Genomic DNA, 23111 nt, shown 5'->3' on the forward strand with positions numbered 1-23111 from the left:
GGACGAATTTTAGCAATGTTTCGAAGATGGAAGAAAGCGGTTCTAGTAATTTTCTTCACATGTGAAAAGGACAGATTGTGGTCAAATATGACACCTAAATTTTTAACTGAGTCACTCTGGGTGATATTACATTTGTCAATGTTCAGAGCAGTTTTTGAGAACAAGTCACGGCATTTAGATGGACCAATAACTAACATTTCGGTCTTTTCAGAGTTAAGACGCAAGAAATTGAGTGACATCCACTCTTTTATCTCAATGAGGCAGGCCTCCAAATTTCCACAGTTTAGTGTGGCAGATTCCTCCAACGGAAGATATATTTGAGTGTCATCTGCGTAGCAGTGGAAATTGATATTATACTTGTGAATAATATCACCTAATGGAAGCATGTAGATGCTGAAAAGAAGGGGGCCAAGCACTGAACCCTGTGGAAAACCACAGGTAACACTAGCACGCTCAGATGTCATTTCGCCATATTTAACACAGTGCGTCCTATCTGAGAGGTAGGATCTGAACCATGAGAGGACAGTTCCTGAGAGACCAATCCATTTTTCCAGCCGTTCTAGTAGGATATTATGGTCCACTGATTTAAAAGCAGCACTAAGGTCCAGCAGCAGCAAAAGTGATGAAGCGCCAGAGTCCATTGCCAGTAGGAGATGATTGGTTACCTTAATCAGAGCTGTCTCAGTAGAGTGGTTAGCCCTGAATCCTGATTGCATTGATTCAAAAAGATTGTTCTCGGATATGAAATTATTCAGCTGCTGTGCCACCACTTTTTCAAGTACTTTAGAAAGAAACAGTAGGTTTGACAAAGGTCTATAATTACATAAGCTTTCTGGATCAAGTTTGGGTCGTTTCAGTGTAGGTTTAATAACAGCGGACATAAAAGCCGCTGGAACTACAACTGAGGAGAGTGATATGTTTATACTATTTAGAACTGAAGATCCAAGGACCCCAAAAAGACCTTTAATAAGTGAACCTGGAAGCGGGTCGAACAGGCAAGTTGTCGGTTTGGCCGCATTCACCACCTGTTTAATCTGTAGCATCCTAACAGGACTGTTCAATGAACCAGATATTAAGATATTCAACTCATTCAAATGATTCCATAGTGGGTCATTTTGAAATATCTGCCCCAAAACATCAAAGACAGGTTGTTGGATTATCTTTTGCGTACGTCTGAAAACCAAGGGGGTCCCTCAGGGAAGGGGTGTGTGAAAGGCCTCACATGAAGCTGAAGAACACCAAGTTCTCATCCTTTTTGGTGGATCTTGAGGCTGTTCTCATCCAGATGACAGGGATTGAAAGATCCGCTCGATCTCCAAGCCTCGTGGCTCTGTGGTGCCAAGGCCCCAGACCTGGAGACCTCGGTCAGCCATTTTAGTCCCAGCCCATGTGACCTTTCCCCTGACAGGGGGTCTTTTAGGCAGAACATGCACTGGTAGAGGAGAGTGCTGGTGAAAGTGAGGAAGAATGCTGTTGTTTGCGCTTCTCCTTTTAAAGTTATGATGTCACGGTCACCGGAGGCGGGTCCTGTGACTGGTGAGTTCCTGTTGATACTTTTCAAAATTTGAGTCTCCAGTAGGGTGATTATAATTATTACAATAATTATAATTGTCGATAATAGGCAAAATTTTATGCGGACGCACAATAAAATAATTCCATATCATGAAACATGACACATATGTAAATCACTATTCCTTTTATTTGAACACTTTGGGTTTTTTTTTTTCTGACACATAGTCGCCGACAGCTCGACGTGGTCAATGTTTATTTTTTTAAAGGGACAGTGTGTAATATTTAGTGCATCCTAATGGTACCAAAAACCTTTATCCAGTAAAGAAAAACAATTTATGCCAATATTGGGCAAAAATACATGACCTATCATACTAATGTTATTTTTAAAAATCATAGGTAGAGAAATTTGTATTTATTTTACACCGTTTAATCCCCAATCAAATTGGCTCCATGTTTATCTGGCATCCTACCGCCACAGTGTGCAGTGTATCACTGGCCCCTGGTCCAGACAACACTGCCATCCATCAAATATTACACGTTGGGCTTTGAAAGAGGCCAGGGTTCTTTTATGTCAGTTGATTGTGTTGTCCAACACGATGCGAGTGCCAAAAGCACAAGGATGAATACAAACTACAGCTCGATTAGCTGGTTTGTTCAGGAAAGACACATTACTGAAGGCTATTACTAAAGGCCTAGGTGTAAAATGCATGGCCCGCCATGGTATCATATACACTACTCTAGTTTCCCACACATACTACTACACTCAAATACTACTGTATGAGAATATAGTTGTGCATGTGTAAGAGTATGATATTAAATGCAAGAGCAGGTATGATTTACTTTTCCTACGGCCTCAAATCATTTTTGTATTTTTCATTATGGTTAGGGTTAGGGTAGTTTACATGTGCATTGCTTATTGGCTGCTGCCCCTAAAGCCCCGCCCTGTTTTACATATCTACTGGATGGAGTGCAGGGTTCGAGAACATACGGCTCGCGAGCCATGTATTGGCTTGAATTAAAAAAATTGCGTATGTAAATATAATTTGCGGTGTTTCAATTATGATTGATGAGATAAGCACATTGAAACAATGCTGATGGTGTAGAATCTCCATAGCACAAAGTTACAGCCAAAACTGAGTCTGTTGGTGTAACACTTGGACTGTAAACTGTAGTTGAGACGGCCCAACTAGGTTCGGTCCAGTATATAAAGGGCATAGTTTCAACTACAGTTTACAGTCCAAGTGTCACACCAACAGACTCCATTTTGGCTATATGTTGCCAAAATATCTTTTATATTGAAGCTCATAAAGTAATTTGTGTTCACTCTTGAGACACTCTATGATGAAAACCCATAGAACAAACTGTAAAGTCCCCAAAACGCCAGCCAAGTATACATGGCAATTTGATTGGGTGAGCAGTAGGAGTGGACGGATTGGATTGGGTAAGTAGTAGAGGTGGGCGGACCGCTGTAAATACAGCACGCTTCCGTCCCTCTTGCATGTGTCCATTGCGCTGAAGAGAAACACTGTACAGCCAGGAACTTTTCTTTTGCAGTGATTTGTGACATTTTTACAAAATAACTGCTTGTTCTGAAACCTGAAGGTCAAAATGGGCCTCAATGATCTTACGTAACTGCGGGAGGTAGACAACTTTAAAGTGGTAGATTTTTTGATATGGGACACAGGGTCTGGCATTTTTATTATTTATTAAATGTTATCTAATTATCTAACGTCACACTGTGAAATAAAATGTGTAAAAAATGTTGGCGGTTTTGTTGAATGTTGTCCTAAAATATATTGTGTGGCTCTCTCTAAAAAAATAAATGAATAAGTAAATCAAAATATTTTGCTTGAATGGCACTTTGGGTCAAAAAGGTTCCTGACCCCAACCATACCCTAATAAATACCATTGATGAGAATATAATTGAGCATTTGTGAGAGTATGATGTTAAATGCGAGAGCAAGTATAATTTACTTTTCAACCGCCCTCTCTTAATTTTTAAATATTAACGTTGCGCTGGCCCGCTGGTGGGCCGCGGGATTTTCGATAAACAAATATGTGTCTCTACAATGTCACCAGTCATTGAAATATGTCATGCCACGTATCATTGGAAAGTTTAAACTCTTGAAATTCAAGATATACTCACCAGAGAAACATCTTTATCAGTCTGACAGATACCTGGAAACTGAGGGCAGGGGAACTCTCCATTACGTCCGCTGGCCATCTTCAACTTCATTGAACGTCGGTGAAAATGGCTTCGCTTACATCAAGGACAATCATTAGAATCCAACAGTGTAAAATATTTATTCAAAAACACACGATAATGCCGACAGATAAGTCGGAATCCGCCTTAAACATTTCTGCCTCTTGTTATCTGTTCGTTTCGTCACATTGTTTCCGTTTACAAATATCGCACTCGTAAAATTCTTCCTAATATGGTAGTTAGCCCTCCCTTTCGATTGACACCTTCTCCATGAGGAGGGTCTGTTCATGCTAGTTTTCTTCATGCACAAAGCGCAAAGTTACATTTAACTTGCGTCTTCCTCGATACATATGTTCCACGTGTCTCACTATAACCTTTACTGCTCAGGTGCACCTGGCAGCAATTGGAAAAATTGTTGTATAGGCCGCAGGGTTGAAAGATTGGGGGGAAAGTCGCGGCTTATAGTCCGAATTTTACAGTAATAACTGTAACACCATTACCTGAGTCAACAACTGGCAAGGCAGCAAGTTCCAATAGTAGTGTACTTGTGCGTTGCTGATTGGCTGCTCCACCTAAACCCCGCCCTGTTTTACATAGCTACTGGATGCAATGGGTGAAGGCTGGTAGGAGGCGGGGCTTAAGACGCCGACGTACTGCTGCTCTTGTTGTTTTGAAGGATCATTTTCCGGAGACTCTTTGCTCAGTCAGCTTCAAGTGTTTTTAAGGCTGCAATGTCGCTGAAAATGGCAAGTTTGCCACTCACCCGCAGCCTCTGGAACAGAAACCGAGTACCCCGCCCCTGCTGCATCACCCTACGCCCTCACGACGGAACAAAGGAGCGAAGTGCTTGTGGCTCCGGCGGCGGCTGCGAGACGCAGGCGGCCAGCGAGCCGTCCCACGCCGCAGCGCCTGCCAGACAACAGCGCCCCGAGGAGCCAGCGGGTGCGAGCGGCGCCAAAAGGCGGGCGTCCACTTCCACGGCCGCCCCGCGTGTCGACCAGAAAACATACATGTGGGCTCGCTACGGTGACCTCAAACGACTCGTCCACGGTCTGTACTACGATAGACTAGTAACTTGGCTGGAAATAATCTTTTGCTACTCGGTGAAAACGAATACTAGCAGCAGAAGCGCCAGGACGTTCCGTTCCCAAAACACGAGCTCTGGCAAAACAAGAGCAGTTTTAAGGGCTTCAATATGACTGCAGCTGATGGTCCTCACTCTGGAGGGAAAAAAAAGCTTCTCCAGTAGAACTACAGTAACTGTATAACTTTCAACCAAGGGCGATTTTAGATTCGTAGATTTGGGGGTGCTGAGCAGTCCTGGGCACGTTACTTTAAAAAGTGATTACTAGTAGATATAGTTACTCACTACTTCTTCCAAAATCTAACAGAATTAGAAACCCTGTTACTCTATAGTAAAAGTAACTGGTCAAAGGAAAGTAACTATTTCCGTTACTTTGGATATAAGTTGTTGTATTGTAGGAGCCTTGTACGGCTGGCACCACTATCGTTGTGTGAGTGTATGGGTAAATGTGAAGCACATTGTAAAGCGCTTTGGAAGGTCTTCGTTGACTTGAAAAGCTCTATATAAATGTAGACCATTATATGTCAAAAAATTAATCATTTCCGGTTCAAATATGAAACACCGCTGTGAGGTCTTTGATCGGAGCTTATTTGTAGGGATGGCATTTCCAACTACTTCCGCACGGCTCACAGAAACTTTCGGGTCCCAAACGGCTCCTCAGGTTGTTTTTGTAGCTTTAATCCCTACATTTAATAGAATAGAATATACCTTTATTGTCATTGTTACAAAATGGGTTAACATTGTGACAAGGAAATTGGGCATGACACTCCAGTTTTACACATTCACAGTGAGGTATGAGCCAAGAAGAAAAAGGAACAGAGAAGATAAGGTTATAAAACAAGGGGGATAAGGCTATAGTTATAATTTACATGGTATTTACACAAGAAATTATTAAGTAACAGTATGCATGGAATGACTTAAAAAGGGGGGAAATGGAATTAAGAAACAAAGGAAAAATACAATAACAAATGGAAAAGTAGAAGAAAAAAAAGAATCAACTTGACATTTTATATAAACACATTACCACAGAAAAACACAAAATATAATTGAATTATTGATAAATCTACAAAAAAAGATAAAATGCATAATAATTTTAATTTTTTTAACTGTTGATTGGTGAGGAGCCTGGTTCCCTTTGTTCTCTTCCAAGAAACCAGCTACTTGCAGATGACATAAGTCAGGTGCTGTCTCACTCAGCCCCAGTTTGCCTTTTCTTTTGCCTCCATAGTATATTCTCTATAGTAGCCTGTATTTTAAATGGTGACATCATCAGAAAAAACGCGACGTACACAACACGGAGGAGAGTGGAAAACCGCCCTGCTGAAAGCTTTAGGTTTGCTGGGCACACTGCCGTTGGAGTTCTGCAGCCTAAGTAATGCGCCACTTTTGACTGTCAGTAACGGTGACGGCGTCTCATACTCTAGAATGTCAACAACATTTTGAAACTACTTCTGCTGATAAATTATCTGCTTTTTGGTAGCTTTTTGACCTAGAGTGACATGGTGGGTACATGTCCAGCTGATTCCACCAAACGCCCCGTTGCGCTCCAACCATCATATCATTAAGGCACACTTTGTCAACTCTTCACGTTATCAGCTTTCATGTGCAAACGGGAGCATGCAAATGATGATTGCCGATCTGGAGGCTGTCGTGCTGGGGCCCCGTCTGCACGGTCAAGTGAAATTTAGTCGGTGTTGATGAGATCTTGTTTGGGTGAACATGCCACTGAATAAATAAGTTGAGAAGTGCACATTGCGTAACTTCCTGACGTTTTGCAAATCTGTCCGACTTGGAGCCCGTCAGGACCTCCTTTGCTGCGCGTTGTTTGTTTCCTACTTCCTTCATTGCTTTCAGCAGAATTTGCTAAAATTTTTCTTTTCTGTTTTGTTTTTGTGAAGTGAAGATTTTTCCCCTTGTTACTGTTCAAGCTTGTCTTAAAACATTAACAAATCTGAAAATGACAAATTTTCATTTTAAAGGGACATTGTATATTTTTTAGCCTCTCCTAGTAGTGAAAAAAAAACCCTAATTCATTAGAAAACGATATTGATTTTAATTATAAGCCAATAAACATGAATTATGATCCATCCATTATCTGCACAGTTTATCCTCAGTAGGGTCGTGCGGGCGCTGGAGCCCATCCCAGCTATCTTCGGGCAGTCGGCAGGGGACACCGTGAACCGGTGGCCAGCCTGTCGCAGGGCCCACATAGACAGACAACTCACTCGCTCATTCACACCTAGGGACAATGTGGACCAGCAAATGAACCTAACACCCATGTCTTTGGAATGTGGAAGGAAACCGGACTGCCTGGAGGAAACCCACGCAAGCATAGGGAGAACATGCAAACTTCACACAGGAGGTTCGATCTTGTGACGTCAGAACTCAGAAATGTGCCACACACGTGTTAACCACTGTGCTGCCGTGCTGCCCATGAAGTATCATAAATGTGCACTTTATTAGGTACTCATACGTTTAGAAAATTGTATTTATTTCACATAAAATGAGGCTCACCTAGAAGAAGCAGACATGATTGTTTACCATCTTGTTTTGCTCTGGGTATCCCCAAATACTTATATAAAAAATCTTGTTAAAGGCTGCGCAAAAATAAAATAGAAGAAAGATGGTGCGCATTGGTCACTTAGAGTCTCCGTAGTTTGTATTCTTACTCATGCTTTGTAGCGCTAGTTTTTGGTTCTACTACAAAATACAGCAACATTTAGTGGTCCAATATTACGCAGTGTCCCTTTAATGTTGTAAGAAATCATTTGATAAATTGCACAGTTATTGTGGAATGCATTTTACACGTCAATAATGTTCAACTTGGCTTGCAGTGCTTTGTTTGAATTAGAAGGTAGCATTTTCTACAGTTCTGTATTTCATATACTTACTATCAATTTTCTTGTGTGTGTGTTTGTAAATGAAATATCCAATGATCTATTTCCTTTTCAACAGCAACACTGTTTTTGCAACATTGAATCTAAAAGAAAAACACTTGGTTTTCATCAGGAATTTTAAGAACAGATGCACGTGATAGTTTGTTCCCTGGGTCCAGTTGGGACAACATTGGGTTTGAAGGTTATTTCAAACTATTTATTTTCATACATGTATAAAAGGAGAAAAATACATAAGAAAAGAACAACACATTACCTGTCTCAAAGAAGTTGCCTTTTAATAAAGTAACAAAGTAGGTTATGAATCAAATTAGAAAACAACCTTGTTGTGTTTTTTTTACTCCCGGTCAGAGCTGATTCCACCCGGAGCGTGCAAGTCATTAAACTCGTCAGCCATTTATGCCAACAACGAAGTCAGCTTGGCGGAAGTGGACATCTACGGCTTTGACTACGACTACACGCTGGCCCTGTATTCCAACGCACTCAACACCATCATTTACAACACGGCCAGGGACTTTCTTATTCAGCACTTTAAGGTTTGTGCCACTTTGCAGGGATACATATGGGGAGCCATCTCAGGCAAGTGTCCTTTTTTTGTTTAGTACCCTGAGGGAATCCTGAAATACGACTACATTCCTAACTTTGCGGTGCGGGGGCTTCACTACGACATTCAAAAGGTGCATTCAATAAGGTCACGGTTCCTTGAGGCGAGCACTTGAGTTGAAACTGCTTCTCCCTTTTTTAGGGTCTCCTGATGAAGATAGATGCTTTCCATTACATTCAGTCAGGAACAGTATACAGGTGATTGCTAAGTTATTGGATCAAAAATCATTGTATACTTCATTTTATCGCATTTTGTTTTGTAAGTAACTTCCACTGGTTAAACTCAGAATGCGAACTTTGACTAGTTTTCAAGACTAACAAACAAATAATTGGGTATGAACCTTTTTTCTGGCAAATGTGGATAAAATTTCATCCTGTGTGAAACAATTCCCATTTTCTAGCAACTTTTTCCACCAATGTGTAACAGTTGGGACTAAATTTAGGTCGTCACTCTGCCAAATAAATCTTTACTTTTGCAATGCCTGGCCAGTTTCAATTGGTAGGCCAATGGAAAAGGAGTGAGATGCTTCAAGAGCACAGCTCAAAAGTCCCTATTTTCAAATGCTAATGGGATCATGTTGAAAATAGTACTTATGAATTGTACCACGATAAATGTAACTTTTTAAAATTTGCAATTAGGGGTCTGAGGCCAGTGCCAGACGAGGAGGTTCTTCAGCTCTATGGGGGAACTCTCCACATCCCTTTGCAGCAGGATAGCGGTTTCTATGGAAAAGTGAGTCAATGCTTTCTGATAACACATAGTTGCTTATTTTTTGAGGTAGGAGACATCGTTTGGATTACTTATTTTTGCTTTAGCATAACTAAAAAAAACTCATTTAACAACAATCAACAGTTTAAGGGGGAAAAAACAAGGCTTCAAGCCATTTACTACCTTTTAACAATTTTGTTTGCTAAACACCTTACTAAAATAATAATAGCCCGCCAGACATAAAATGTAGTAGAAAGATACAATCCCACGTTTAAAGCTTTTCTTGAATGTGTTACTTTGCAACACAGGGCCCAAAAGTGAAACAGTTCATGGACATTTTCTCCATCCCTGAGATGACCCTGTTGGCTGTGGCAAACGATTTCTTCATCTCCAACAACATTGAGTATGATCCAGTTCACCTCTCCAAAGATGTCTCGGTAAATTAAACGCCATCACTTTTGATGCTGTAGAATAAATCAGATGTGGTCTTATTTATATCAAAACCTCTTATTTTCTACCAACTTTACTGTATTTTCCTTACTATAAGTAGCAGTTTTTTTTCATAGTTTGGCCAGAGGTGTAACTTGTCCTCACTCCGGTGCATTTCACAGTAGGGAACATTGTTTGTTCTCAGCTCAGGGATGCTGCTGGAAATGTGAATTTCCCTTCGGGATGAACAAAGTATCTATCTATATCTATCTATCTATCTATTATACGCCACAACAGATAATTTGACTTGACTGGAAGACTGAACAAAATGGCACTGAAAAGAAAATCATATTCTGCAGATTACAAGTCGCAAACAGTAAAATATACAGCTGAATAGCAGAAAGAATGTTTGGAGTTAGCAAGAGACTTGTAAGAGACTGGCGAAAGGCAGAGTTGACAATGAGTCTGACGTAAGCGACATCAAAGCAGAAGATGCGGCAGATTTTTCATAATGAAGGTGACATAGGGGATGAAAATCTCATTGGATTGAGTGATATGGAGTGAAAGCACGTTCTTTAACCTAGAGTTATCTGAATAACTCTTGATATGTTACGTCATTAATGACCAGCATGTATCAGATATGCACTTCCCTGTGACGCTAGTATACCGTGGTCTCTATTTTATTTGTATTTTAAACTGCCTTTCAGATGACATGTATGTCTTTAGTGTTTGATTTTTATTGCATAAATGTCCCTCTGAAATGCGACTTGTACTCCAAATGAGACTTATACATGTATTTTCCTTATTAATTACTGTAAAATTAGGACTATAAGCCGTGACTTATACCAAGCTTTCAACCCTGCGGCTTATGCTATGATGCAGCCAAATTAAGCATTTTTCAAACAGCCTAAGCAGTAAAGGTAAGAGTAAAACAGGTGGCGTAATGTCGAGGAAGAGGCAAGTTTTATGTACTTCGTGCTTTGTGCATGAATAAAACTAGCATTGACAAACCCTCATCATGGAAAGGTGACAATCGAAAGGAGAACGCTAACTCAAGTATTGGGAATAATTTTACTATTGTGTTTATTTGTATATCATATCTTGAACCCCAAGAGTTTAAGCTTTCAGTGACTGGTGACATCGTACAGACACATATTGTTTATCAAAAGTCCAGCGGCCCACCGGCGGGCCATTGGAATGTTAAGGGGTTTAGGTACCAAATATTATCAAAACTCTTTTTGTGTATAGACTTTGTAAATGTCTCATGTTTCATTATGCAGCTTATAGTCAGGTGCGGCTTATGTAAGTACAATATGTTTTTTTCCTTTGAAAGTGTACTAGGTGCACCTTACAGTCGGAATTTTATGTTATGCATATTTTTGCTGGTGTGACTTGTACTCCAGAGAAACTTATGGTCCGGAAAATGTGGTAGTTAAAAGATAAGTGGATATGTGTTTTTAGGTCCTTTAGTAATCTGTGCTAAATATAACTGCCATTGAGCTGGATGTTTATCTGACCCCGCGGCAGATGAGGTGAAAGGTCATATCAATGATTATGTCAGTGCATTGTCACGTTCCGTTTCCTAAGGTTGGCTCTTTTTTCTTAGCAATAATATTTAAACTGGGAAATATGCTTCATTGAAGAGAGTGCGATGAGTATCTGTATTTATTGTAGGATCTGAAATAATCCCACAAAATACAGTGTTAAGTCAAGTCATATCAAGTCATTTTTATTTGTATAGCCCTTAATCACAATTAGTCTCTAAGGGCTTCACAAGTTATTACATATAAGATTAGGTTACTCGTATGCTATAGAGTAGAAGTGAGTTTTAAGCTTAGATTTGAACATTTCCACTGAGGTTGCAGATCGGATCTCAGGGGGAAGAGCATTCCACAGCACCGGTGCCCGTGTTCTAGAAATGTTTTAAATATCAACATTGCGTTGGTCTGTGTACTGTCACCCACCCTTGATGAACACAAAGCACAGTACAAATCTTACGAAGAAATGCAGATAAAATGTGTGATATTTTAGAAAACATGTAATATGATGCCTGTTTCCTCTTAAAAAATAATGTTAAAGAGGAACTGAAAACAATGACAAATATAGTGTGCTCATCTAAAGCAACCATTTTCTAAGAGATAAGGCCATGTCTCTCGTGATACTGAATTCACTAGGCGTGTAAGTGAATAGAATTGATGGTAGTAAAGGCCTTCTGGCTACAAATATGATGAGACAAATGCGAAATAAACTAAAGGAAAACAACAATTACTGGTATATTTTCCTATTATTTTGGGAAGAGTGATTACAAATTCTCTCAAGAATTTTTAAGTGGGGAACAGGTTAGGACACTTTGTGAAGGCAGCAGTTTTTATTTTCTCAATGCTTGTTGTTTTAGCTTCTGTTCATTGTCTCAGTCAAGGCTCAGGCCGGCTCCACTTCATGTTTGCAGGCCTCCAACACGGTTTCGAAATTCCCCAGCTGGAAGCCTAAAAATCTGAGCAAAACAACACAAGTGGCCACAGAAAAAAAAACCTGCTTGCCTTGACTAACAAAGTTTTCCACTTGCAGCGATGCACATGTTTAAGACATTTGGAGTATTTTGCAGTTAAAGTGTATGTGTCAAGTCCAAAATAGGGTGGCCCAACAGTTTAAAATAGTATCGGAAAAGCAGACATGCACTGTCCTAGTCAACCAAAGGAGTTTATTGGTTGGAAACAAAGGAGGGCTGAGTAAACAATTTTACCCTACGCAATTTCTTATGCACAAAAGGTCGGTCATATTCAGCGTGTCTTTCAAACTCCTATGATATTAGAATTACAGCCCTTTTACCTGCACAATTACAGTTATCTGCTCACTCCTCCTAATCTGTTTCATTCAAAAAGAATGAACACTGTCCAAGCGTAAGGCTGTTAAGCTGCCTTATTGCTCTCATTTCAAGTTAAAGTAGCTTTATTTTTGCGTGCTATTACAGTATGTGTTACTTAAAAAGCTACTTAATGTTTAAAAAACAGAAGTTGAAAATTTTCAAATATGTCAGACTCAGCAAGTGTCCCATTACTGGCTAGCTATTTTAGACGAAATCCCAGTTTTACTTTATTTTCGTTTTTTTATGTTTTATTTTAAAAATTATTATTATTTTTCTTTTTTTAAGAAAACTGTGAAGTAAGGCTGTGCTTTTTCTTAAATGCATTTGACCCCCACCTTCCCAAAAAAATTGATTAATAGCAATTAGGTTCAAAGAGGCTGCTCTTACTCATGTCTGCAAGGAAGCACATTGTGCAAGATGATTTAAAAAAAGGAAAGATAATATCGGCGTTAATTGAAACATTGGCTTTTCTAAAACTGGTCTGAAATGGCAGGCTTCCGATTTACCTGTTGTGTGCCTGATGGTCTTTGTTTTTGGTGCCAGGTTTGTTTTGGCATCAATAGTGGAACAAATTAAATCTTAACCCAGGTTTAAATTCTCAGAGAACACCACACACATTGAGAGAAAAACCTAAGTGTGGCTGTAACCTATGCTTCTAGCGCTGTTCTTTAATATTTGACATTTTAAACGTGCAAAATGGACGTAACAGTTCTTTAAAACTATTACTTCACCTAAATAGAATTCTATTAATGTGGCTTTTAGGAAGCGATTGGCATGGTCCACATTAAAGGCTTCATGTACAAGTGGATTATGCAAGACCTTGGTAAGAATGTCCAGCACAATGCGGTATCACTGCCAAAGGGAGTTAATTTTTTTTTTTTTGGGTCCAGACAAGTACATTCTGAGAGGGGACGAGACTGAGGCTGTTTTGCACCGACTGGTCAGTCATGGCAAGAAACTTTTTCTCATGACCAACAGTCCCTTCAGCTTTGTGTAAGCGCCACTGGCTCCGGTCAAAGTATGACAAGTATTTTGGAGTTTTTATTTTCACTTTTTTCATGCAGGGATAAAGGCATGACGCACATGGTGGGCAAAGACTGGAGAGACTTCTTCGATGTCATCATTGTGCAAGCAGACAAGCCACACTTCTTTACGGACTGCATTAAGTAAGTTACATTTAAATAAAAAAAGATTGATTGGCTGCGTTACAATTCTAAATGCGCATTGCAGACCATTTCGCCGTTTGGATGGAAATGGGGACCTTCGCTGGGAAAAGATAAACAGTTTAGACAAGGGTGACATTTACAAGCAGGTAAGCACTTGATAGACACTCATCAGGTGGGAGAAGAGCATGGATTCCTGGTAGCCACATCACTTTGTTTTGTTTGGTAGGGAAATCTCTTTGACTTTCTCCGGCTGACGGGCTGGCGAGGGTCCAAGGTGCTGTACTTTGGAGATCATCTCTACAGCGACTTGGCTGTGAGTGTGACGAGCAGTGTTGGGCACACTACTTTAAAAAAGTAATTAGTTATAGTTACTCACTACCTCCTCCAAAAAGTAAGTCCCTCGTTCCCTAATTGTTTTGTTTGGCACAGTTATGTCACGTGTTGCTTAAAGACTATATATGTCAGTGAGACGTTTTCGGTACATAGTGTAGGTCAGGGGTCAGTAACCTTTTCGGTGCGGAGTGCCACTTTCAAATTCCCTTGTAAATCAGTGTGCCACACCAAGATCCATGACTCGCACTACATTTTTTTAATATCCAACAGAGCTGTCATGTTACACCAGTCCAAATATACAACATGGATAGACATTTTAATCATATAACTCAGTGTTTTTCAATCCTTTTTTCGAACCAAGGTACACTTTTACTTATAAAAAAGTTCAGTGGCACACCGTCCGTTGAAAATGTTTGAAAATGAAGTTATGTCAAATATTTCACTGTACTACCTCATAAGCAGATAATTAGTATATAATAAGAAGAAAATATTACTTAATATAAAAAAGAATGATGTGATGTGAATGATTTTATGTTTTTATTTTTTACAGTACAATCTTAAACCGCTTTGTTAAACAAAATAAGTAATTAAATGTACTGTGCTAACTCAAGAGCAGATAATTAGTACATAAAAAGTATATAAAAATCTACTGCCATCTGGGGATATGGATGACTATTACAGTTCCTCGTCTGAAGAGTGCAAAAATACTGAATAATTGCCTACATTTTTGGAAAGATAAAATTCCTGCGGCACACTGGTATAGGTGACCTATTTATCTTCTACTATTCTTGTTCATCAATTAACTAAAATATGAATGTGAACAACATGTGGAAAGGCCTGTAGCCATTCTGACTTCAACTTTTTACCACAAGAATGAACCAGAATCAACCATTCTTCATCAACTCTAAACTACATTCAAAAAACAAGTAATATGGTCAGCTATTATACCATTCATCAATGATAACTTGTTCCAGAAAATATCAAAACTTGAAATAACAGCAGCAATGCAGAAGGCACACGCACACACACACGCGCGCCCACACACATGCTTCTTTAAAATATTTGCCACCAGTAAATGGTTTTCCGTGCTTTGCTATTCAGTGAACAATTTGTTAGATAGCTTCATTGGTGGTGTTTTTAGCAGCGACAAAGGTTTTTAGGGTCTGTGTTTGTATCTCTGCGAGGCGCTGGGCAAACTCACACTGAAAAACCCACGTAAAGCCTAACGTAAATCCTTTACATAACATGGCGCGCAACTGAAGATGTCTAAATTTCAGGTAAATGCGCTTTTAAAAAAAAATCATTATTATTTGGCCGTGCGCTTGCGTGCCACTGGTTAACCCCTCCTGTGCCACTGCTGGCATGCGTGCCATAGGTTGCCGACCCCTGGTGTATGTAGTATTGCGTTGGAATGCATGTTTCTATTGTTCATTTCTTGCTGCATTGGACCAGGCACTACAGTTTGCCCATGCATCTAATTCTAGCAAAATTACAGACGCCCAGTTGACAATAGTTTTATTGAACTTATAACCAAGGTTTGGTGTGTTACAAAAGAAAAGTAATTATTTACCGTTACTAGTTACTTAATTTAAAAAATAATTCCATTACCCCCAGCCCCGGATTACTGACACCCAAAGGTAGTTGTGTCATAGAAGCTTGTGATGTTTATTGCACCTGGCCAGCAATAGATTTATCCTACACTTGAAGTGCAACAAAAATAAACAGTTGACAATATAATAAAGTTAAATCTGCAGTAAAAAGATAAAGTCGGTTTAATAGATCTAACTCACAACCTGAGAAAACTGGTCAAGTAGACATAGCCTGCTGTACTTCAAGTATTTTGTTCATAACAAAAATCAATTGTTAAACAATATCGTAAAACAATGACATTTTTTTTGCATGGACGCGACCTACACGATTAACCGAAATGTAATCGACATTGCGATGTGATTGTTGTGCGCGATTGTGTAATCGCATAACACTGAGTTTTTTTCAAGGACTTATAGACAGCAAACCCTAACAAAACTCCCCAGAAGAGGGTTCTGTTTACTTAAATTTAACCCCTTAATAATTCCGTAAAATTCACCTAAAATCTCAATCTAAAGTAGATGGAATACTGTTGTTGAACGGTTTTGGTCTCTTTTAAAGGGATCACTCTTAAGTTTTATCCCCTACTAAAGTAATCACTGCAAGGGCTACCAACATAAGCAATCTAAGTTGGAACACACAAAAAAGTAAGTTTTGATTTTTTTTGTTGACAATATCGCTGTACTATTTCTACTTGCAACATCCATTGCAGCCGGGTCATCCTGAAAGGGGGATTACCACATGTGCGGTCCCTTCTCAAGGTTTCTTCATTTTCCTCATGTTGAGGTTTTTGAGTTTTTCCTTGCCCTCATGTTGGTTTCATATCAGGGAATGGTGTAATAATAGTCTGAAATAATAGTCTGTGCAATAACCTGTGCAGCCCTTCTAGACTCTTTGTGATTAAGGGCTATACAAATAAAAATGACTTGACCTGACTTGATTCTCGCCTGAATTGCAATAACATGCAAGACGAGTGTGGGATTGGGACCTTAGCTGGAAAACAGCTGGGACAGTAGCATTAAGTCTTACCTGGTCCCAGGTCAAATTTGATCACAATCCGAAAAACCTAACATTAGTTTTTAGCACATTTTTCTGAGGGTATGTCTCGGCGTTTCCAAAAGGGTGGCCATTTGGAGACTCCCAAAAACAGCGACTGGTGACATTAAACAGACATCTTTGTGCATTTCAACAGTCTGACGGCTCGCAAGCAGGCTAAAGCATGTCACTAGTATTAACCCTTGGATGCTTAAGTGGGCTTAAAAACGACCCCCTGGGTTGTTCTTCATAATATTTAAAAATAAAAAGTTGTAATATTGTCATATTGCAGGTATTCCTCATAAGACATGTCTATGACATGATGCGTTAGTATTTTTTGATTTATTCTCCACTAATTACGACCACACTCATGGAAGAGTGTATGAACTGGTAGGTTATGCATCCAAGGGTTAAGTAATGAAAAAATCAAAGTAGCACAGAAAATGCACTTTCCTTTTAAAATTGAAAATTGCATCAAAATTGCAATACTGGTGTGAAAAATCGCAATAAGGTTTTTTTTTCCCCCAAAATTGCGTAGCCCAAGAATGAATGGCACATATCCGCTTTTTTCACACCACACCCAAGTCACTTTCATATGTGGTCCTAAATAGGATACATATCTGATCTTTTTGAATGGGACTCATTCGTGCGACCTGCATGTCACCAATAGACATGATGAAGCGGAAAAATCAAACACCACGACCGACAAAAACACAAAGATCATTCAATGGATTAATTTAATTATTGTTTGGGGGGACAACTCTGTTCAGCCTTCGGTAGCGCAATAACTTTCAGTTTGGTAGAATTAGATTTAACTTTGAAGCAGATTTAACTTTTTTTGCAGCTTTCAAGCAGCCACACTTTTATTTAAGCCTAGGCACACGGTTTTTATGAAAAAAAAAGTGTACAAATAAAATTGAAAAATTAATTCCCTGCACCATTTTCATGGTTTTGTTTTAAAGCCTCATTGTGTAATATTTGACCACTAAATGGTACTGTGTTGTCTGGTATTCCACGGTGAAAAAGAAATACACATTTCTTGACCCATGATTTGTTTTTTCTTTTTGAGAAATTAACACATCATCATTATGTTTTTTGCCTAATAATTAAAAATGTTTTTAATTAATGAAAGTTTTTTAGTACCAGATGATGACAGTAGGCCTTTGGCCACCTTTCCCTTGACTCTCTGTAAGGCTGTAAATTAAAAAAGGGAAAGTGAGGGCTGCAGTTTCATGGTCAAGCGGAAATTGGAGTATTTTTTTACCAAAATCCGAAACAACTGCGTCCATCTAATTTGCCAAGTAGTTGAGGCTGTTTTCATAGAATGTAGTATCAAGAAGCACTGCCAGACAAAGCATGCTGACTACAAAAAGCTAACTAGAAACAAGTGCTGTGACAAAGTGAAGGAACTGGAAACTGTTTTAACAGCACAGCAGCACTTCTGTACGAGACCCTGTGAGACAAATGAAAATGCTAGGAAGGCGAGCAACAAGCGCTGCAAACATTTCACGAAGAGTGATTTTTTTTTAAAAAGCTATTTCAAAGAATGCCAGGCTGAATAGTCGTCCCTCACACATTTTCAGCTTACCAAATCTGCCCCACTTTCTAAAAGTATGACAGTATGACAATTAATTCAAAGATTATATTATTTCATAGCTTCCGCTTGACTTTGTATATTGGGTGAGTTGGCGCATTCAACTCACGGTTAAAATAAACCACTTAAGGCATTCAATGCCAAACATCAAAATGTTTCTTTTTCTATTGTTTGTGATTAAATGTGTTATGCTTACAAACAAATCCCTGTCATTCATGGTTATAATCTGTATGGTAGGCTACTAAAGTAGGCTCAATGATACAGCATAGTACTGAAAAACTACAGTAAGCTAAAATATTTCAGTTGACATTCTTTTACTGAGTCCCAGAGCCAAATTGAGTTTGCACTACACATTAAAATATATTTAGTTAATTCATATAGCAGATTAGGTTTAAAGATTGTTTTCTGTTTTTATCTTGTGCTCTTGCCGTGAGGCCGAGCACTGAGGAAATTCCATTTCTCACCAGGACCTGACGCTGCGTCACGGCTGGCGTACGGGCGCCATCGTACCCGAACTGGAGCAGGAGACCAAAGTGGTCAGCACGGAGCGATACGCCGTCAGCCTGACTTGGCTGCAGGCCCTCACCGGCCTGATGGAGCGACTGCAGGTGGGCCCCTTAACCTGGAAGGCTCGTGCTCCAACACGGGTGCTCGTTTTCGGACGTGACTGACGGTTTTAGACTTCTTTCTGCAGGATCATCGTGACGCCGACTCCAAACAGGTGTTTGCTGAATGGCAGAAGGAGCGAGAGGAACTTAGGTGAGTTACTCTGCTTTGGCACCCTTAGTACCAATTGTCACACTTGCCAAGGCACTGTCAAAATATGAATGGATGAAAACTTTATTCGAACATCAAAATAAAAACAGAACAACAAAATAACGTTACATAATATATTCGAAAAGCGGTAGTAAGAAGCAAATGCTTATATTACCTACCCCTTCATCTTCCCCACCAAAGATACCAATGATATAGCAATAATTGTAATGATATTAATATTAAGTTATAAGAATAGCAACAATAACACAAAGTTAACTAGACCCACTATTCCCAATCTCCCGCACCACTCATACCGCATTTTCTTCATTTCTGTATTCCGCCAAGAATGTTTTTTTGTATTTAAATTTGAACAAGTGAATAGTTGGACAGCGAGTATGGTTCTTATTGCACGTTTTTGGAGGATAAAAAGGGGCTAAACTTTTGTAATTATTGACTTCTGCATTATATAAATCCTTAGTTATCCATGGATGCTTTACAGTCCATGGATGCTTTACAGCAAAATATGTGATGGCTTTATTTGTCACGAGTTTAAACAAATTTGTTTTCCATAGGCCGTTCTAAATTTATGTCTGTTTTGACCACAAAAATTGAATAGAAATATTTTTGTCAGCAAACATTTTTCACTCGATGTCAAACTAGAAGAGGGCTATTTAAAACGCTATAACCAGGACCATTTTTTTCCAAACCATTATCAAAAAAACAATATCGAATTATTATTAATATTATTATTATTTTTTTAAATAATCGTTAGTTGCAGCTCTAAAAGCAGCTATCATAGCAAATAGACGAATAGAAGAGTGCAAAAAATGCCATTTGAGGGCCATTCTGTTGACGAGTGCCGTTTTGGTCCCCAGGGTGATGACGAAGAACTTGTTCAACCCTCAGTTCGGCAGCATCTTCCGAACGTGCCACAACCCCACCTACTTCTCCCGCCGTCTGTCTCGTTTCTCTGACCTGTACATGGCCTCCCCCAGCTGCCTCCTCAACTACGACCTCTCGCACACCTTTTACCCCCGCCGCACGCCCCTGCAGCACGAGGCGCCACTTTGGATGGACCAGCTCTGCACCGGCTGCATGAAAACGCCTTTCTTGGAGGAGATGGCTCAAATTCGATGAGTTGGGAGGTTTTGACACTTTATTGCAAAGGTTACCATTTCTGGTCTTTGGCTAGCATTTTCTTATGTCTCACTGCCACCCCAGCTTTAAACGGTCACCACATTGACATCACAGTCACAAAACAGTGGTCGGCAACCTTTTCTGTAGGACAGACCGGTTTGTTGTCTGACAATATTTTCATCCATGTATCCTCCAACTTTGTTTTTCCATAGCGGCGAGTGTGTTTACAATCATTCTAGCATGATGTAGTTGACCATTCTCTATGCTGATTAGCTTTAAGCTCAAAAGTTTGGTGTGATGCTTCCCTCACTGGAATACTTGTTTTCAATGTGACAGTTGCCCAACTTTGCTGGCCTGTGTGCTCCACACTGATTTTAATTCAAACATACCACCTCAAAGCCCCAGTTGAAGTTAAGTTTGAAACATAGAAGTGTCAGTAAAACAACAATTATTAAAAAATAATGAAACTTTTTTTTCCCTTTTGTGCGGCCCAGGACCGGTCCCCAACCCGGTGGTTGCTGACCACTGACCTTGAACATGTTTGAGTACATCTAGTGAACCTTGCCCTATTGCTTTTTATGACACCGAAATGTCACGAGTGTTGAAAGTCAGCAAAATATTGTACATAGTGACCAGTTTATCCAAAGAAATAGATTTGAAAAGTAAGCTGCTTAGGCAGTAAAATAACATCTGAAACACGCACAAAGTGAGCCTGGCCGGAACTTTAGCCACACAAACGAATGTCGATGTCACATCAGGCTTTGTGTTAGGTCACGTTTTCCAAACACACTCGATTTTTAGGAACTGCTACGGCCTTAAAGGTAGTTTGGCATGAAATCAGTGGTGGTCAGCGCCGCAATCGTCAGCTCCTTGACTTAGCTTGTTTTTTGTTATTTGGGGCTATGAGTAACTGAGTGCGTGTGCACTTCACTTTTTCACGTCATGCACGCTTTTACGTCTTGTTTTTCTTGTCAGTTTTCAGGGTTCCCTCCAGGTCTTAAATTTGATTTAATAAAAGCATTGAAAGGATCTTAAATTTAACTGAAGCATGTCTTAATTTTTCCCTTCTTTTCTGCGTGATATATCAAATAAATGACCGATAAATCCAACGTGCCGGGCAGAATATTCAGGCATGTGAGTACCATATTTCCATGACCATAAGGCGTACATAAAAGTCTCAGATTTTCTTCATATCGAGCGGCGCGCCCTATGTAAATTGGCAGACGTAGACCATCTTGGTAGCCTTAGGTAGGCTCACAAAAATCTGAGTTCACACATTTGAGCCTTGGCCAAGTCAAGGCTTACAATATATTTGGAGGAAATCCCACATTTTTGTGTGATTGTTCTGCTTTCAAACTAAATGCGACTTCCATGCGTCTCCTATGACTTCAAAGCAACTCTTGTTTGATTGCCATTATAACTCGCTTGCACGGTAGAGTACACGTGATGTCTCACGCAATGCATTGTTAGTGGAAGTGCTCGAAGATGCTAACGCCGTAGCATGTCTAGTACTCGTTCCCGTCGACTCGACAGTGGCGGCTTGTGAGTCACTCCGGCGCCCAGGTCGATCTGTACTTGTTCTTGACCCCGACCACCGCACAGTCTTCCTCGCGGCCGCCTTATTCCCCCCCTTAAACCAGGCCTGGCCACAGACGGATTGGGTGCCAGTCCCCCCTCGGTGCTAAACCAAACTTTAGCTGCCAGCGCGGAGCTTTAGAGTGCCTGCCGTCGCGGCCAGTTGGCGCTGGGCGCTGAGGTCCATCATAGCCCGATGCCAGCCTGCCGCATCTGTTTGCCAGAATGGGTGCAAGATTAGGCTTGTATTTCATTGGATGTGGTCCTGAAAACGTCTTAAAAGTCTTTGACTTGAATTTAAAAATCCTGGGGGAACCCTGTTTTTTTTTTATGTAGTAAACCACATTACAAGGAATTTCATGACCAAATTGAAAAGGAATTTCAAAGCAGCGGTGAGATTTTGTTTTGATTTCTAACAACATCACACAGTCATCCAGAATTCCTTAATCACTTATTTTGCAAATTCAACAATGAGCTGAAACCACACCGAACAAGGCAGGACACAATATAAACCATGTTTTGTTTTTTATTTTTGTAATCCTCTGAGAACAATTGTTGTAAAACTTTCCTGTTTAACAAAAGGCTTTTCATTGCAATTATGAATAATGGTTTGAGACATAAACTGGGTTGCAGAACAAAATCAATTTACATGTTACGGGCTCATGTGTTGATATAGCTTTTTACCCATTGTTACAAGGTTTCGAATGTGTCCTAAGGTTTCTTTGTGAGCTTTTATTAAATTTGTACATATATATGAACATTTCTGTGGTGGGGCAGCTAGGTTGCATTTGTCAAAAAAAAACTTTTTTGTCTTGGAACATTGGCATTGCTTCAGTCAGGAATTGGTAAAAGCAATGTAACTAACAAAAAATAGATAAAACACAGAGAATTTTGCTGACTCCAAACCTCTTTTGAAATTGTGGCAAATCATCACTATCCTGTGCTTAACCAATCACGTTTACATCCTGTGTACATGATTTTCCGACTGAGAAACTATGCTTGGATTCAAAGGTAATAAACCTTGTGAATGTTTCATTAAAATGTCTTAGCTGAAACACAATTAAAGTGGAAATACTGTGATTTATTATTCCTTATTACTTATATCAGTACTTCAAAAAATGGTGCGGTGTTCTGGTCACTCTGAGTCTCTGAAGTTTGGATTCTTCCTTGTGCTTTTTCTTCTTGTTTTCAGTTGCACTACACAACGGAGCAACATCTCGTTGTCGAATAATACACACTGCAGCAAAATGCCCGCTGTGCGCTGGCTAAAATTAAATGATGTGTGTAGATATTGCTACCTGAGACATTTGCGATATACGCAATATTCATGATATTGCTTAACGTATTGAGTGGAGAACTTTGACTTATTTTTTAAAGGGACAGCGTGTAATTTTTAGTGCTACCTAAATTCAGTAAAAATAAATAAATAATACTTTTTAGAATGGGGGAATTGTCTTTACCACCAAGGCCATAGGGGCACCGTTTTCTGTGGTGTGTCTTGGGCAAGTACAGCCCGGTGACATACATCTCTTTTTAGGCCACCAAACATTTCCTCCCACTCTGGAAACAGTGACCCGTTACACTTTAGGTGAATATGGTTATCATTGCACTACAGAAACACTATACAT

At 39.7% G+C, this 23111-nt stretch overlaps 1 protein-coding gene across 1 annotated transcript; it reads left to right on the plus strand.

The window, feature by feature from the left end:
* Nucleotides 1-4358: 4358 nt before the first annotated feature.
* On the plus strand, nucleotides 4359-22563 carry nt5dc2 (5'-nucleotidase domain containing 2). The gene is made up of 14 exons (XM_088332807.1): nucleotides 4359-4765; nucleotides 8045-8229; nucleotides 8296-8370; nucleotides 8439-8494; nucleotides 8936-9029; nucleotides 9314-9442; nucleotides 13063-13123; nucleotides 13191-13293; nucleotides 13365-13466; nucleotides 13531-13612; nucleotides 13693-13779; nucleotides 18483-18623; nucleotides 18710-18774; nucleotides 19647-22563. The coding sequence occupies exons 1-14, from the start codon at nucleotides 4447-4449 to the stop codon at nucleotides 19906-19908; spliced, it is 1761 nt and encodes a 586-aa protein (XP_088188933.1). The 5' UTR covers nucleotides 4359-4446; the 3' UTR covers nucleotides 19909-22563.
* Nucleotides 22564-23111: the final 548 nt, after the last annotated feature.

This window comes from Urocampus carinirostris, chromosome 3 (assembly GCF_059441175.1).
Source record: "Urocampus carinirostris isolate Australia breed hairy pipefish chromosome 3, RoL_Ucar_1.0, whole genome shotgun sequence".
Classification (NCBI taxonomy): domain Eukaryota; kingdom Metazoa; phylum Chordata; class Actinopteri; order Syngnathiformes; family Syngnathidae; genus Urocampus; species Urocampus carinirostris.

Coding starts and splice junctions, on each gene's coding strand:
- nt5dc2 (XM_088332807.1), top strand. CDS start 4,447: ATGTCGCTGAAAATGGCAAGTTTGCCACTCACCCGCAGCCTCTGGAAC. Junction 8,371..8,438: donor TTCACTACGACATTCAAAAG/GTGCATTCAATA, acceptor TCCCTTTTTTAG/GGTCTCCTGATGAAGATAGA. Junction 13,780..18,482: donor ATCTCTACAGCGACTTGGCT/GTGAGTGTGACG, acceptor ATTTCTCACCAG/GACCTGACGCTGCGTCACGG.